The sequence below is a fragment of the Malaclemys terrapin genome, chromosome 9 (assembly GCF_027887155.1).
Source record: "Malaclemys terrapin pileata isolate rMalTer1 chromosome 9, rMalTer1.hap1, whole genome shotgun sequence".
NCBI classification, from domain to species: Eukaryota; Metazoa; Chordata; order Testudines; family Emydidae; genus Malaclemys; species Malaclemys terrapin.
The window spans coordinates 60,472,636-60,488,079 of NC_071513.1; the positions used below are offsets into that span (position 1 = coordinate 60,472,636).

At 43.6% G+C, this 15,444-nt stretch overlaps 1 protein-coding gene across 1 annotated transcript in view; it reads right to left on the reverse strand.

Moving 5' to 3' along the window:
* Positions 1-15,196, reverse strand: part of LOC128843202 (uncharacterized) — a 336,468-nt gene extending 321,272 nt beyond the window's left edge. The window contains 1 exon segment of the mRNA XM_054039816.1: positions 14,930-15,196. Coding sequence (XP_053895791.1) covers positions 14,930-15,142 — 213 coding nt within the window. The 5' untranslated portion in view covers positions 15,143-15,196.
* Positions 15,197-15,444: the final 248 nt, after the last annotated feature.

The window sequence follows — 15,444 nt, forward strand, 5'->3', positions numbered from 1 at the left end:
ATTAGGACTACTGCCACGAGTAAGTGAATGAGAGTTGCAGAATCCTATCCATTGCAAGGAATTTCACCACTGCAAGCAACAAGGTTGTCTGCCTAGGTAAACCCCTTTGTGTTTGGCAGTGGTGCAGCCACAACTGGAGCACAGTGGCCAGTTCTGGTGTCCACAATTCAAGAACGTTGTTGATTGATTAGAGAGGATTCAGAGAAGAGCCTACAAAAGGATTAAAGGATTGGAGACATGCCTTATGCTGTGTATAGAGATAGATTCATGAGGTCCATCTGCTCAGTTTAACAAAGAGAAAGTTAAGGGGTGACTTGGTATAAGTACATACATGGGGAACAAAAAGTTGATAATAGGCTTTTGAATCTAGCAAACAGGTCTATAACACACGACCCAAAGGCTGGAAGTTGAAGCTAAATAAATGCAGACTGAAAGTAAGTCAAATTGTAACAGTGAGGGAAATTAGTCACTGGAATAATTGACCAACCACAGGGGTGTGTTCTCTATCACTGGCAATTTTTAAATCTGGTTTGGATATTTTTTCTAAAAGATCTGCTCTACTTCAAACAGGTCTTAATAAATCCTATGGCCAGTGTTATACTGGAGAGCCAATTATATGATCAGAGGCATCCCTTCTGGGTGTATAACCTGTCAACCCAGAGGATTATAATGCTTTAGCCCTGGTAGGGAACATCAAGGGAATTGATGCATACCAGAAAACAGAAAGGACCTGGAAAACATCCAGGACCCATTCAAGAGACTGCTTTTCCATACTCAAAATGTCAACAAAATTATGCTTTTAAGAAATGTCATCTTACCTATTAAAGCAAATTTAATCCTTAAAGGGTGCCAATTTGAGTACAACAATATCTATAGAATGAACACAGCATAGACTATGGCTATCCCATGCATGATGCCAGTGTCTCAACTCTCATTTATCTTTTTGGGGAATCACTTCTAAGGGCAAGAAGGCAGTTGGCCTTTCTACTGACACTGCCAGCATAGTATTAGTGAAGTAGCGATGGCAGTTTTGTCCTCTGTGGACACCCACTGATAAGAGACAGAGCACTCAGGCCTTGATTCTGCAAACTGATCCACATAAACTGACCTCTATGCTCCATCACGTGATCAGACCTCTATGTTCCATCGACTCTCATGCTTGATGCACTGATCAGCTTGTGGGATTGGAATATAACTCATTCAAACTAAGCAGGTCTGAAATGCTAACAGCTTTCATTCACTACGTATGTATCCCAGACTAGACCTGCTTTGCAGCTCACTGCTAGTGAGAGTTGTCAGAAACAGAGCAGACTCAGCTCACAGGGCTTCAAAGCATCAATTTTGGCTTGTGTGGGTTCCACCCTTGAGTTCCATTTTGCTCTGGCTTCAAATGAAGGCTAGAACACAACGCTAAATGTTTTTTGTGGCTTGGGGTCAAAGCCATCCAGATTTTCACCCAAACCATAAATCAGCCCACGCTTGCTTGAAATTTTGCCCAAGGTTCCTGAAAAGTTCATGAACTTTGGTGAACATGCCCTAAACTTTAGGCTGGAAATTAAAAACAAAACAAAAAACTTTCCACTTTCAACAGGTTTTATTACAAACATTTTGGCTAGCTCTCGTATGGATCCCTTAAAGGAAAACACCAATGTTTTTCTATTAAACACTGAGATCCTTCCCCATTCCTTATATTCTTTGCCCAGTCTCCATTTTCCAACATGTCTAGATTTTTCATCCAGGTTCCATCTGTGCCTCAGATGAACCTAGGGTCTGGGATGAGACAGAGGCCCAAACCATGGAAACAATTAAGCTTATGCATAACTATTTCACTCACATGGATAAACCCAGTGGGATTACTCAGGTGAGCAAAGTTATGCCTGTGCTTACACGTTTGTGGGATCAGGGCCAAAATTTTCATGCTGTCTCAATGGGATCAAATTGTGACTAAATGAAATAAGGAAATCTTTGAAGAGTGAGTTTTTTTTTTTTTTTTTTTTTACAGGATCCTCACTGTTAGTGACTCATTTTAGCATAAATGAAGTAATAATTCCATTTTAAATAGTTCTGAATTTTTGTATTTTCATAAATAATTTAAAGTGGTGTTGTACCCATGTGGGTCCAGATCTGAAGAACTCAGATGCTCAAAAGTTTGTATCTTCCACCAACAAGGGTTGGTTCAGTAAAAGATCATTTCACCCAGCTTGTGTCTCAGTATTTAAGATCCTCTGCAGTTCACCTTTAGTTTTTGCACTCATCTCTGTAGTTGGTGTCCCGTTTATCTCTGAAGAGCTTCCCCGTTTTACAGATATCAACACCGGGTTTTAATATCAACTCCTATCAAGCACACTTAAACTCCTGATCATACAATGAGTTCTGTGCAGATTCCAGGGCAAAAAAGAGCTACAAGGGCAAAAGCAGAATAGGTGGGATCTTGGGAGAAGGACATGGAAGCAGATTATCTCTATATGCAACTCCTGAAGCTCCAAAAATAAATATACCTCATTCAATTTAAAACCAAACTAGTTTTACAGGGATAAATTAAAAACAAAACAAAAAAACCACAACATTGAAACTTGCTTAAAGTAGGGTTACCATATTTTGTGCCTCCTAATGGAGGACACTCCCGGGGGGCCCGGCCCCGCCCCCAGCCCCGCCCCCGCCCCAACTCCGCCCCCTCCCAAAGTCTCCGCCCCCTCCCCTGCTTGAAGCAGGTAAGGGAAGGGGGGGGGGAGGGAGAAGGAGGCGCGGCCCAGGCTGGCCCCCGGCGGCTCCAGCCTGGGTCGGCTCGGGCCCTGGCCAACCACCCCCAGCGCACCCCCCGGCTCCCAGCCCCGCAGCCCGGCTCCCCGACCCCGGCCCGGCTCCCGGCTCCCAGCCCCGCGGGCCCGGCTCCCGGCTCCCGGGCCCCGCGGGCCCGGCTCCCGGCCCCGCGGGCCCGGCTCCCGGCCCCGCGGGCCCGGCTCCCGGCCGGGCACCATGCCCCCGGCCCCGCACAAAGAGGCCCCGGCCGAGCCTCCCGATTTTCCCGGACATGCCCGGCTTTGGGGGATTTCCCCCCGGACGGGGATTTGAGCCCCCAAAAGCCGGACATGTCCGGGAAAATCCGGACGTATGGTAACCCTACTTAAAGCAGCTTTCAAAGCTATCTGCTTTTTTCATTTATTTTTCTCTGTTTCCATTGCCTTTTGAAATAGTTTCCTTTGTTGACTACGGTTTACCATTATCACAGCAATGTTACACTTTTTTAAAAGCCAATTTATACAAGTCTAATTCTGATATTCTGCAAAAAACAACAAGCAACTTCCTGTAAAGTATCCACCTCCCCAAGGATTGCATATTTTGAAAATAAATGAGGCTTGAAAAACAACCTTTCGATTCTGCAGATTTTGTTTCAGTACACTATAGCAGTCAGTCACATCTTGAGTTTCAAACTTAGCCTGTCCAAGTTGGCAAGTATAATATATTCTGTAGCTAACCTTTTTCTCAAGCAAGGAGAGGTTCAGTCTTGCTCCCACTGAAGTCACCTTTTTCCATAAGCTTATTGCTGAAACTATTTCCAAGTTGTACATTATGCAAATTCTGATTTGTTTGACCTTCCATGACACTGACTTCTCCCTAGTGGTATAGCGACACCTCCTGTAATCTCTCACATCCTACCCATACAGCACATCCCTGTTATCAGTCTTACACACCTGGTTTTGGTATTCTCAGAGCTTACAATTTAGCCAAAAGAACATGCAATACACTGTTGCTAAAGCCTCCTTTCATCACCCTTCTTCCTCCCCTCTATATGTTGTCCTAAGAAATTCCGCCTTAAGTATTAGACGACTTTTGCCCCAGTAACCTGAATTAAAAACTTTGTCTAAATTCCACTTCCTCCTCCTTGCTAACAGGTAAGCATCCTTTATATTTCTACTCCTGCTCATTGTATTATACCTAGAGCCCCCAACCAAGCATGGGCTCCCTATTGTGCTAGGCACTGTATGTACACATCGACACATTCTCCTACCCAAACAGCTATACAGTCTAAAATGAGAGTAAGAGTGGGAGAAAGGAAGTACTGCCCCCATCTTGCAGATAGGGAACTGAGGCAGAGATTAAATTATTTGCTTAAGGTCACTCAAGAAATCAGTGGCAGTGCCAGAAGCGGAACACAGAACTCTAGTGCCTTAACCACAAGTCCATCCATCCTCTTTTAATTGTTGATCATCAAATCATCTATCTTCTTTCTCCCTTCCAGTAAGGCTACCTGTCGTCACAGACTGTACTTCAAGTTTGTCTTGGAATATCCCCTCATATAGCATATGAGTAGAGAACAGTGATAGGCAACCCATAGAGTTCCACTTCAGATACTCATCTATACACAAATGCAAAAAGCCTGGGAAACAAGCAGGGAGAACTGGAAGTCCTGGCACAGTCAAGGAACTATGATGTGACTGGAATAACAGAGACTTGGTGGGATAACTCACATGACTGGAGTACTGTCATGGATAGTATAAGAGGTTGACTCACCCCTGCAGTGCCTCCTGCTGGTCTCTTCAGGGAATCAGCTCAATCCAGCCCAAAGCACCCTCTGCAGGCCAGTGATCCACCTTGTCCTCCTACTGGCTCCCATGTCCCTCCCAGGACCCCTTGCTCTGGGTGCTGCCCCCTGGCAGTACCTACACACACTGGGTCTCCCCTCCCAGGGGAACCCCCACCCACTAACCCCACCTCACCTCAGTATCAGGCTACTGCCAGTCATCATCTAGCTCCACGCCTGGGGCAGACTGCAGTATCAGCCTACTCATCACTGGCAAGGAGGGTTTGGACCTGTTGCTTTGGCCTACACCTGGGTTACCCTCTGCAACCCCCAGTACCCCTTGGCCTAATACTAGGCCACAGCCTGGAGCTTTCCAGGCTGGAGCTCTCCAGCCTTTCCCTATCCAGGTACTCTGTCTTAGCTCCCTACAGCCAGGCCCTTCTCCTTCTGAAGGCAGAGAGAGACTTCTGAGCTTTGGGCTGCCCCGGCCTTAATAGGGCCAGCTGGGCTCTGATTGGGGCGTGGCCCAGCTGCAGCTGCTTCCCCCAATCAGCCCAGGTCTTTTCTTCCACAGCCCCACACGCTGGGGCAGACTACTTTAAACCTTCCCAGGCAGGAGTGGGTGTCCACCCCACTACAGATGGATATAAACTGTTCAGGAAGGATAGGCAGGTCAGAAAAGATGTGGGAGTTGCATTGTATGTAAGAGAGGAGTATGACTGCTCAGAGCTCTGGTATGAAACTGCAGAAAAACCTGCGGGTCTCTGGATTAAGTTTAGAAGTCTGAGCAACAAGGGTGATATCATGGTGGGAGTCTGCTATAGACCACCAGACTAGGGGGATGAGGTGAATGAGGCTTTCTTCTGGCAACTAACAGAAGTTACTAGATTGCAGGCCCTGGTTCTCATGGGAGACTTTAATCACCCTGATATCTGCTGGGAGAGCAATACAGCAGTGCACAGACAATCCAGGAAGTTTTTGGAAAGTGTAGGGGACAATTTCCTGGTGCAAGTGCTGGAGGAACCAACTAGGGGTAGAGCTCTTCTTGACCTGCTGCTCACAAACAGGGAAGAATTAGTAGGGGAAGCAAAAGTGGTTGGGAACCTGGGAGGCAGTGACCATGAGATGGTTGAGTTCAGGATCCTGACACAAGGAAGAAAGAAGAGCAGCAGAATACAGACCCTGGACTTCAGAAAAGCAGACTTTGACTCCCTCAGGGAACTGATGGGCAGGATCCCCTGGGAGAATAACATGAGGGGGAAAGGAGTCCAGGAGAGCTGGCTGTATTTTAAAGAATCCTTAATGAGGTTGCAGGAACAAACCATCCCGATGTGTAGAAAGAATAGTAAATATAGCATGGGACCAGCTTGGCTTAACAGTGAAATCCTTGTTGATCTTAAACACAAAAAAGAAGCTTACAAGAAGTGGAAGATTGGACAAATGACCAGGGAGGAGTATAAAAATATTGCTCAGGCATGCAGGAGTGAAATCAGGAAGGCCAAATCACACTTGGAGTTGCAGTTAGCAAGAGATGTTAAGAGTAACAAGAAGGGTTTCTTCAGGTATGTTAGCAACAAGAAGAAAGTCAAGGAAAGTGTGGGCCTGTTACTGAATGAGGGAGGCAACCTAGTGACAGAGGATGTGGAAAAAGCTAATGTACTCAATGCTTTTTTTGCCTCTGTCTTCACGAACAAGGTCAGCTCCCAGACTGCTGCACTGGGCAGCACAGTATGGGGAGGAGGTGACTGGTCCTCTGTGGAGAAAGAAGTGGTTCGGGACTATTTAGAAAAACTGGACGAGCACAAGTCCATGGGGCCGGATGCACTGCATCCAAGGATGCTAAAGGAGTTGGTGGATGTGATTGCAGAGCCATTGGCCATTATCTTTGAAAACTCATGGCAATGGGGGAGGTCCCAGATGACTGGAAAAAGGCTAATGTAGTGCCCATCTTTAAAAAAGGGAAGGAGGATCCGGGGAACTACAGGCCAGTCAGCCTCACCTCAGTACCTGGAAAAATCATGGAGCAGGTCCTCAAGGAATCAATTCTGAAGCACTTTGAGGAGAGGAAAGTGATCAGGAACATTCAGCATGGATTCACCAAGGGCAAGTCATGCCTGACTAACCTAATTGCCTTCTATGATGAGATAACTGGCTCTGCGGATGAGGGGAAAGCAGTGGACGTGTTATTCCTTGACTTTAGCAAAGCTTTTGATACGGTCTCCCACAGTATTCTTGCCGGCAAGTTAAAGAAGTATGGACTGGATGAATGGACTATAAGGTGGATAGAAAGCTGGCTAGATCGTCGGGCTCAACGGGTAGTGATCAATGGCTCCATGTATAGTTGGCAGCCAGTATCAAGCAGAGTGCTCTGGGGCCGGTTTTGTTCAATATCTTCATTAATGATCCAGAGGATGGCGTGGACTGCACTCTCAGCAAGTTTGCAGATGACATTAAACTGGGAGGAGTGGTAAATATGCTGGAGGGTAGAGATAGGATACAGAGGGACCTTGACAAATTAGAGGATTGGGCCAAAAGATGAGGTTCAACAAGGACAAGTGCAGAGTCCTGCACTTAGGACGGAAGAATCCCATGCACTGCTACAGACTAGGGACCGAATGGCTAGGTAGCAGTTCTGCAGAAAAGGACCTAGGGGTGACAGTGGACGAGAAGCTGGATATGAGTCAACAGTGTGCCCTTGTTGCCAAGAAGGCTAACGGCATTTTGGGCTGTATAAGTAGGGGCATTGCCAGCAGATCGAGGGATGTGATCATTCCCCTCTATTCGACATTGGTGAGGCCTCATTTGGAGTACTGTGTCCAGTTTTGGGCCCCACACTACAAGAAGGATGTGGAAAAATTGGAAAGAGTCCAGCGGAGGGCAACAAAAATCATTAGGGGGCTGGAGCACATGACTTATGAGGAGAGGCTGGGGGAACTGAGATTGTTTAGTCTGCAGAAGAGAAGAATGAGGGGGGATTTGATAGCTGCTTTCAACTATCTGAAAGGGGGTTCCAAAGAGGATGGATCTACACTGTTCTCAGTGGTACCAGATGACAGAACAAGGAGTAATGGTCTCAAGTTGCAGTGGGGGAGGTTTAGGTTGGATATTAGGAAAAACTTTTTCACTAGGAGAGTGGTGAAGCACTGGAATGGGTTACCTAGGGAGGTGGTGGAATCTCCTTCCTTAGAGGGTTTTAAGGTCAGGCTTGACAAAGCCCTGGCTGGGATGATTTAGTTGGGAATTGGTCCTGCTTTGAGCAGGCGGTTGGACTAGATGACCTCTTGAGGTCCCTTCCAACCCTGATATTCTATGATTCTATGAATCTATGATCTTGTACCAATCTCCTGGTGTTGGCAACTAGGCTAAAAAACCCATGAGAACAAGCTGTTTGTCAATATTTCCCATGCTTGCTGGCTTCAGCTAGACTGGAAATACCATGAGAATAGCTTCACTTGTACTATGATTGCAGATATTGCTACCTTGGGCTATCATGCTGTTCTGTCCCAGGCTGTATTAGACCCTTCCAGGAATACCTAGATGCTGCAGGAAGTGGTGGTGATTCAAAAGATGGCTCTCTTCTCTTTAAGGCACTATTAACGCAATATGGTGCTATGGGACACTAAATTGTTGGAAATGCTGTCTTTTGAATGACATGAAAAACCGTATCACACTGATCATCAAAGATCCCAGGACTCCTTTTGTACAAGTGTGCCCTGGTGTCTTGGCCTGCTTCCAGCAGCACCAATTTGATTTTTTTATTTGTTTCAAGAGCTCGTCCATTGCTCCCTTTACATTCTGCTGATATAAATTCCCCTGCACATTGAGCTTAGCATGCTGTTCTTCACTTCCTGCTAAATTGTGTCTGCATTTTATGACGTCGGTGTAGGGTCTCTAATTAATTTCTGAAATGGTTTAAGTTTTTCAGAGTCCTGTACAAATGTATTCCAGTATTTTTCACTCAGATTGGGTAGGTGAAAAAACCCAAAGTGCAGAAGCAGATGAGCTGGGATTAGCTTTCCATATTTGGCCCAGACTTTAAACCACTTACACGATTATTGCCAATGCCAACCATTCAAAAATCATGAGATTTTAAAATTTGGGGGGGTACTTCTATTTGCCTTTTTGTTTCTAGAGCTTTAGGTGTCATAGTTCCAAGCTTTCCTCCACAGCCAGGAGAGCTAGAAACTTTTTTTTCTTTATTTTTCCTTTTTTTAAGTGAAAGCCAAGATTCTTATGTAATCCCTTGGCTTCAGGAGCTGGGACTTTACCATCAAGTCACAAGTCTTGGGTTGCCAGCACTGTATGACCAAATTCCCAAGCAGGGCCCTGTTTCCTATGCATTGATATTCACTTTTTATGCACTTTCATTTAGGCATTTTTTACTACTGTGAATATATAAGGTCTCTTCAGGAACATAACTGAAGTGAGGAATGATTAGAGTAGCAGCTGTCTGTAAAAGCAAAGAATGACTGAACCTTCATTTTATGCAGGAAAGTTGGGTGTCAAAACAGTGAGTGCCATTTTATAAATGATATTATAGCAACTAATATAAAAAAGAAAACGTTTTTACTTGGAAACAACACTAGTCCCCTCTGCCTGCCCCACCCCTAAACTTTCTGTGAGAGCACAAAAGCTGTCGGTCTGCTTTGGCCCAAAGAAACATTTTTAAAATGTTTCCACATACTATAAGTTTTTTCTTGTCCTTTTAAACTTAGCTCTGCAGGAAGACCCAAATGGGTCAAGGAATGGGAGTTTAATTCTTATACAATTAATGTTCTTTAGTAAAGCATTTAGTCCTCCTTGTAGGAGTAAAGTGTCTTACTATGGGAAAAGGCTAAAAAGTCAAATGTACTCATGGTCAGCTGCTTCTGTAGTTTCCAAAAGTGAGGCCACACCTCCTAAGTTTGTCTCCTCCTATTTTGTAAGCCAAGGGCTTATTTAATAATACTTTGCATTTCTGTTGTGTTTCTACTCAAGGATCTGAAAGTGCCTTAGTACTGAATTTAGCATTGCAACACTTCTCGGGGGCACATCATATCATCACCATTTTCTAGATGGGAAAACTGAGGCATAGATTTAGACCACACAGGAAGATTTCACTACAGCTGCATATAGAGCCAGTGTTGCCTGACTCCAGATCCTGTGCCTTAACCATGGGAAGTCGTTTAGATTCCTCTATCCCAGGTAGGTTTTCTGATGCCCAATGCTGTAATCTTTACCTTTTGCTAAATAAGTTTAAAGAGGATCTCAAGATGGAGATGACTTCCATTTTCTCTTGGTATGATCAAAAAGACAGGCTATGTGGACTTAGCATAATCAAAATGGTGACATTGCCTAAAATTCTATATTGATTCTATAAAGACAAGGTGGGTGAGGTAATATTACTTCCCCCACCTTGTCTCTTTAATATCCTGAGACCAACATGGCTACAACTCCGCATACATTGACTGTAGGTATTCCCCGAGTCTATTCAAGAGTGAAGCTGAGAGTTAGAGGGGCTTGTTTTCCCATTTCATCTGGTGAGGCAAATGCTCTGTATGCACCTGTTAGATCTCACAACGTTCAAGACGGAGGGACAGCTTGCACTTCCTTATGCTATTAGCTGCATTATTACACACCAAGTTCATTTCATTGGAGCCTGGCTGGGTGTGATTGGAAGCTAGATTTCACTGAAGAGGAGTGGCTTCTTCATTGGATTATGCAGCATTCTTCCTTAGCACATGTGCAAATTTCCAAACATCATAATACAGAGCCTGAATTCACAACTGCTTATTTGAGCATCTTCCTCTGTCTTCCCTTCAGAGATTTACACTTGTTCTTTAAATCAGTGACATTAACCCAATATAAATCTGGAGAAGGGCCACTTGATGGGGTCCTCCAGCATTTTTATGCTGCTTTCGTGCCTTAAATGCTGCTATATTTGCCCACTTTCATCAAGTATGGACAAATAACAACTCTTTATTTTAAAGACATCACAAATAATTGCACTTAAAACATCACCAGATAGGTTTTATGCCCTATCAAGACTAGTTCAGTGTTTCTTCTGGCAGAAGTGTGCCATTATCACACCCAGCAAAGCGGAAGAAATGGAGCTCCTAAGATTAGGTGTCTGTAATGCTATCAACCCGTCCAGGAAAAGCATAGAACCTTCCAATCATGTGCTGGCAGTAAGTACAGAAGGAAATTATTTTAAAATACTTTGTTTTAAATTGTTTGCAGTTTTGTAGCTGATATGAGAGACCAGGTGGGTGAGGTGACATCTTTTATTGGACCAACTTCTGTTGGTAAAAGGGACATGCTTTCAAGCTTCACAGAGCTCTTACTAAGGTCTGGAGAAGCTAACCAGAGTGTCCAAGTTAAATACATGGTGGGACAGACTGTTAAGCATAAGGGCTTCACACATGCTCTAGGAGGTCAGCTAAAATGAAGCCTGAGCCCGAGTCAGCTGGCATGGGCCAGCTGCAGGTTTTTAATTACAGTGTAGACATATCCTTAATCCTTGTCCTAAAAGGAAACTTCCACAACACCTTCAAAAGATGAGCCTGGGACCTTAAATTCTTAACTCTGCTAGACACGAAAAACCATGCACTTGACGGAGACTGGTTGTATGGCTCATTACAAGAAGTTATAACGCAGCCTACTGCCTGCCAATTGTTGACTTCCCAATTCATTTTAAGCTTCTCCTTCCCAGCAACAGAAGTTGGAACAATAAAAGTTATTACTTCACCCACCTTGTTTTAAATTGTCTATAGTTTTTTTTTTTTTTAAGGCTAGGTGTGTACTATGTTAGTGATTTACAATTGTAGACAGTATTTTGTACTTATTTAAAGTCACAGAAGTGATCCTGCAACGCGGTCCATGCAGGCAGACCTATCTTCCTTCACAGAGCCCCAGTGGTAATGGGGTCTGCCTGTGCGGAGCTCATTGCAGGAAATGGGCCTAAGTTAATAATGCAAAGGAAAGAAAATGCATATTTTTGGCTGCTGCCATCATTTGAGAATTCTCTTATATCTATAAAGTCTGCTTCATAGACCAGCTTTCCTGAGCACAAAGATTTTGTTTTTTTTTAGGGGTGTCAGTATTAGGAAATGTGGCTATATAAAGTGGATGTTGTTGGCTTTTCTGGCTAGCTCATTCCCTGCCTTTATAAAGGATGTTTCATACTAGTTCTGGATATCACCTTTGCACGGCCTGTGCTCTATGAACATATTGGTTGTGGATTGGAGCTGGACCTGAGACACGGCTTGCTGAATATTAAATATCTTGGGGGGGGGGGAGGAGAAGTTGAACTTCCAGGCACACGTTCAATGATTTACACTGCTCATAAAAAAATTGGCCTGAACCTCTGCCCAGAATGGGAAATGAACTTGAACCAAGCCTTTCGGTAGGTTTCAATGTGTTCAAATTTGCTCTCCATTATTTTTCATTTTCATTGCTTTGCCTCTCTGCACCTCCTGGTTCCACCCAGAAGATCAAGTGTGGGAATATCACAATGTCTGTTATGGTATTTCTGGCCCAAATTAAAGCAAGAAGTATTGGTAATAATTAAAGCAAGATGGATCATAAGGGGTCAGCTCTGCCCTCCCCTCCACAAAACAAGAATCTTGGAGGCAGATATGAATGGCTGAGAGTTATAAATGTACCTAATCAGGCTGGTTAGACCCTAATGTTTTATTAAATACTGAATATCTTGGTCAAAGTAGTAACCCTGGAGTTAGTGATATAATTTAAGCTGCCTAATGTGAGGCACCTTAAAAGGGCCTGATTTTCAGAGGGTGGGATCTCAGCACTTTCTGAAAATCTGGCCCCTTTAAGTTGTCTCAAGTTGGGCACCCAAAGTGCTTTTGAAAATCTTGGTCTTCATTCCTCAGAGTTAAGTAAAATATATTTCAGTGGAGTCCAGTTAACACCCCCACCAAAAAAACCTACTTTTAGGTAGAAAAATTCTACTGCTTCCCAAATGTTAAAATGTCTGGAAATGAAAAGTGAAGGGACCTGGCCAGTTCCTCACAGTCATATAACCAATCTTTTGTCACTATCATTCACCTACCCAGGAACAACGGATGTTCCAATGGTTAGCGCACTAGCTGGGGGCTCTGGATACCCAGGTTCAATTCCCTCATGTTCCAGAGACTTCCTGTGTAACCCTAGACCAGTGGTCTCCAAAGTGGGGTGCATGCATCCCAGGGGGCGTGCAAGAGGATCCTGGGGGGTGTGCGGCAGGAGGAGCACTTTTTTTGTTTGTTTGCTTCGTCAGTTCGGGCAGGAGTCCGAGCAGCTTTTTTTTTTTCTTGGGCAGTTCGGCGGGAGGCCGACCGCCTTTTTTTTTTTTTTCCCTTCAGCGTGCTCAAAATTTTTTTAGTGATGGGGTGCACGATCAAAAAAGTTTGGAGACCACTGCCCTAGACAAGTCATTTGGCCTATCTGTGTCTCATGGCATATCTTCACTACAGACACTATGCAGCATAGCTACATCTCTGTAGCTATACCAGCATAACCCCGTAGTGGCAACACAGCCTACACCAATAGATGGGGTTTTCCCATTGGTGTAGGAACACCAGCTCCCCGTGCAACCATAGCTACGTTGATGAAAGCATTCTTCCATAGCTGTGTGTGCACTGGGGGTTAGCTTGGCATAGTTACGTCAGTCCAGGGTGTGATTTTTTTTTTTCACATCCCTGACCAGCATAGCTATGTTAACTAACTTTTATCAATAAAATGCGGCTAATAGTACTTCACTAGCTCACTGGGGTGTTGTGAGATGCTCATATTACAGTCATCGGAGCCCAGGGTACATTTATGATAGACTTACACCCCTCTGCTCTTGTTTTGTTCTGTAAGAGAACAAACCAAACCAAACAAAACAAAATGTTGGACATAGTCCTAATCTTTTTCTATTTATTAGAAGCGTGAACATTTTCCAAAGGATTACAGTCCCAGGGCATATTAAATTCTGTCAGGACATTCTGTTTTCTCAATGTGACATGTTAGTAGAGTAGAAGAATATTTTTATGAATAGAAATGGATACAAATGTTACAAAGTATGTTGATGTATTACTTGTGATGTGGTAATGCCTAGAAACTTCAACCGGGTCAACGCCCCATTCTACTAGACACTATATAAATAGAAAGACAATCCAGCCCTGAAGTGCTTACAATCTAAATAGACCAGAGAAAGAAAGTGGATTTTCCTCATTTTACAGATGGGGGGATGAGGCACAGAGAGTAAGGCCCAGATTTGTAGAGGCAATTAGGCATTGTTGTTGTGCTCTGGTTGCAACACCTTTCTAAATACTCATTTCTAAATACCTTTAAAAATCTGAGCCAAAGTGATTTTCCCAAGGCCAAACAGGAAGTCTATGGCAAAGCTGGAATTAAACCCAGATGTCCTGAATTGTAGTCCAGTGTTTTAAGCATCACCTTCCTGAACTAAAACTTTATTGTTGTAGCTTTGTGTCTAACCCCCAAGAATCACAAAATATCTGACCTGAAATCATCAGTTGTGCAGGACTGAATATCACCTGTCCTAGGTCTAAGTGACAGTGTAAATTTCTGGAAGGATAGGAAGAAATAATGCAATTCATTACACGGTTCTACAATTTATCAGTGGGTATCACATCCACATACAATAAATTACAGTGAGTATATGTTTAGTAGAGGAGCACAAACCACAAATTCTTTACAAAATCATATGATGAAGTCATCGCTGATTCACTTTGACATTCCACAGTAATGTTCCCGAATACCACAGTTCTGTTACTACCGCGTTTGGAGCTTACAATTTATAAGGCTTGTTAGGTTGTAAATGAATGAAGTGTGAATTAACGATTCATTCTGTTTGAATTACACTTATGGTGTGCTACTAAGCACAAAATGGAAAGAAAAGCAAACAGTAATACCACTAGAAACAGGCAGCTTCTTACACTGTTATCAAATCCAAGGTGGCCCCTCTCCTATCCATTCAGTTTTAGCTGGTAAAGTGATAGTGTCTGATGGCATAAAGAGAGGAATTCTGTATTTTTAGAGGGTTACAATGTGATTCCCCCTCTCGTGCAAAGGCTAGCTTTAATATACAGTACCTCTGAGTCCTTCCATCTGTTCGATAAAGTATGTTGGAAAGTTGGGTAGCAACTGTTGATCAGTGTACTGCGACTCACAGTGCTAAAATAGTATTCCCTATGTGCTTTTCAGTTGTAAGCAGCATGCATTTCTGAATACAGCCATCTGAATACACTGTAAATACTTGCATTCTCCTTTTACTAAGATGCTATTAAGATGACTCTACTGTACACATAGCTATCCTTTCAGACTATCAGATTCTACAGCATTGTGGCTTTGCTCACTTTGTCTTCTCAGCATTCAGGAAGTTAACTATTAATGCCAATATATTAGTACTAAATCTCTTACCTTGCAGAGTTTCAGAACTAACCAGCATGCCAGGTATGCTGTCAGGGTGAATTTAGCTTTCATGTAGGTGTCCGGTAAACAGGTAAGATACATTTGTACCAGATCCAGCTCTTCACTGACAACACAATTGCCAGCATCAGCAGTAGCATCCTCCCCATCCCCTTGTCTTTGATCCTCTTCTACTGATGCACTTGGGCACTTATTTAACTCCATTTTATCAAAGATATTTTTCCTCCTTGACAAAGTCCTGATCTTTCCACAGAAAACTCAGGGAACTTTTTGTTTCATATCAGTAATTATATTTTCTGAGCTTCCAAAAGTATGTAGCCTTGCCTTTAAGCCAACCCAAACGTTAGACTATGGTGGAAGAAACTTTCTTCAGTTTAAACTCCCTTGGATCATTGCCTTTTTCTTATTGAGCGACCTTTTGCAAATGTGTGTACAGCTACAAGATAAATATAGCACTGGCTAGCGAGCCTTGTCATACAGCACAAGAATACTCCTGCCCGTTGCCA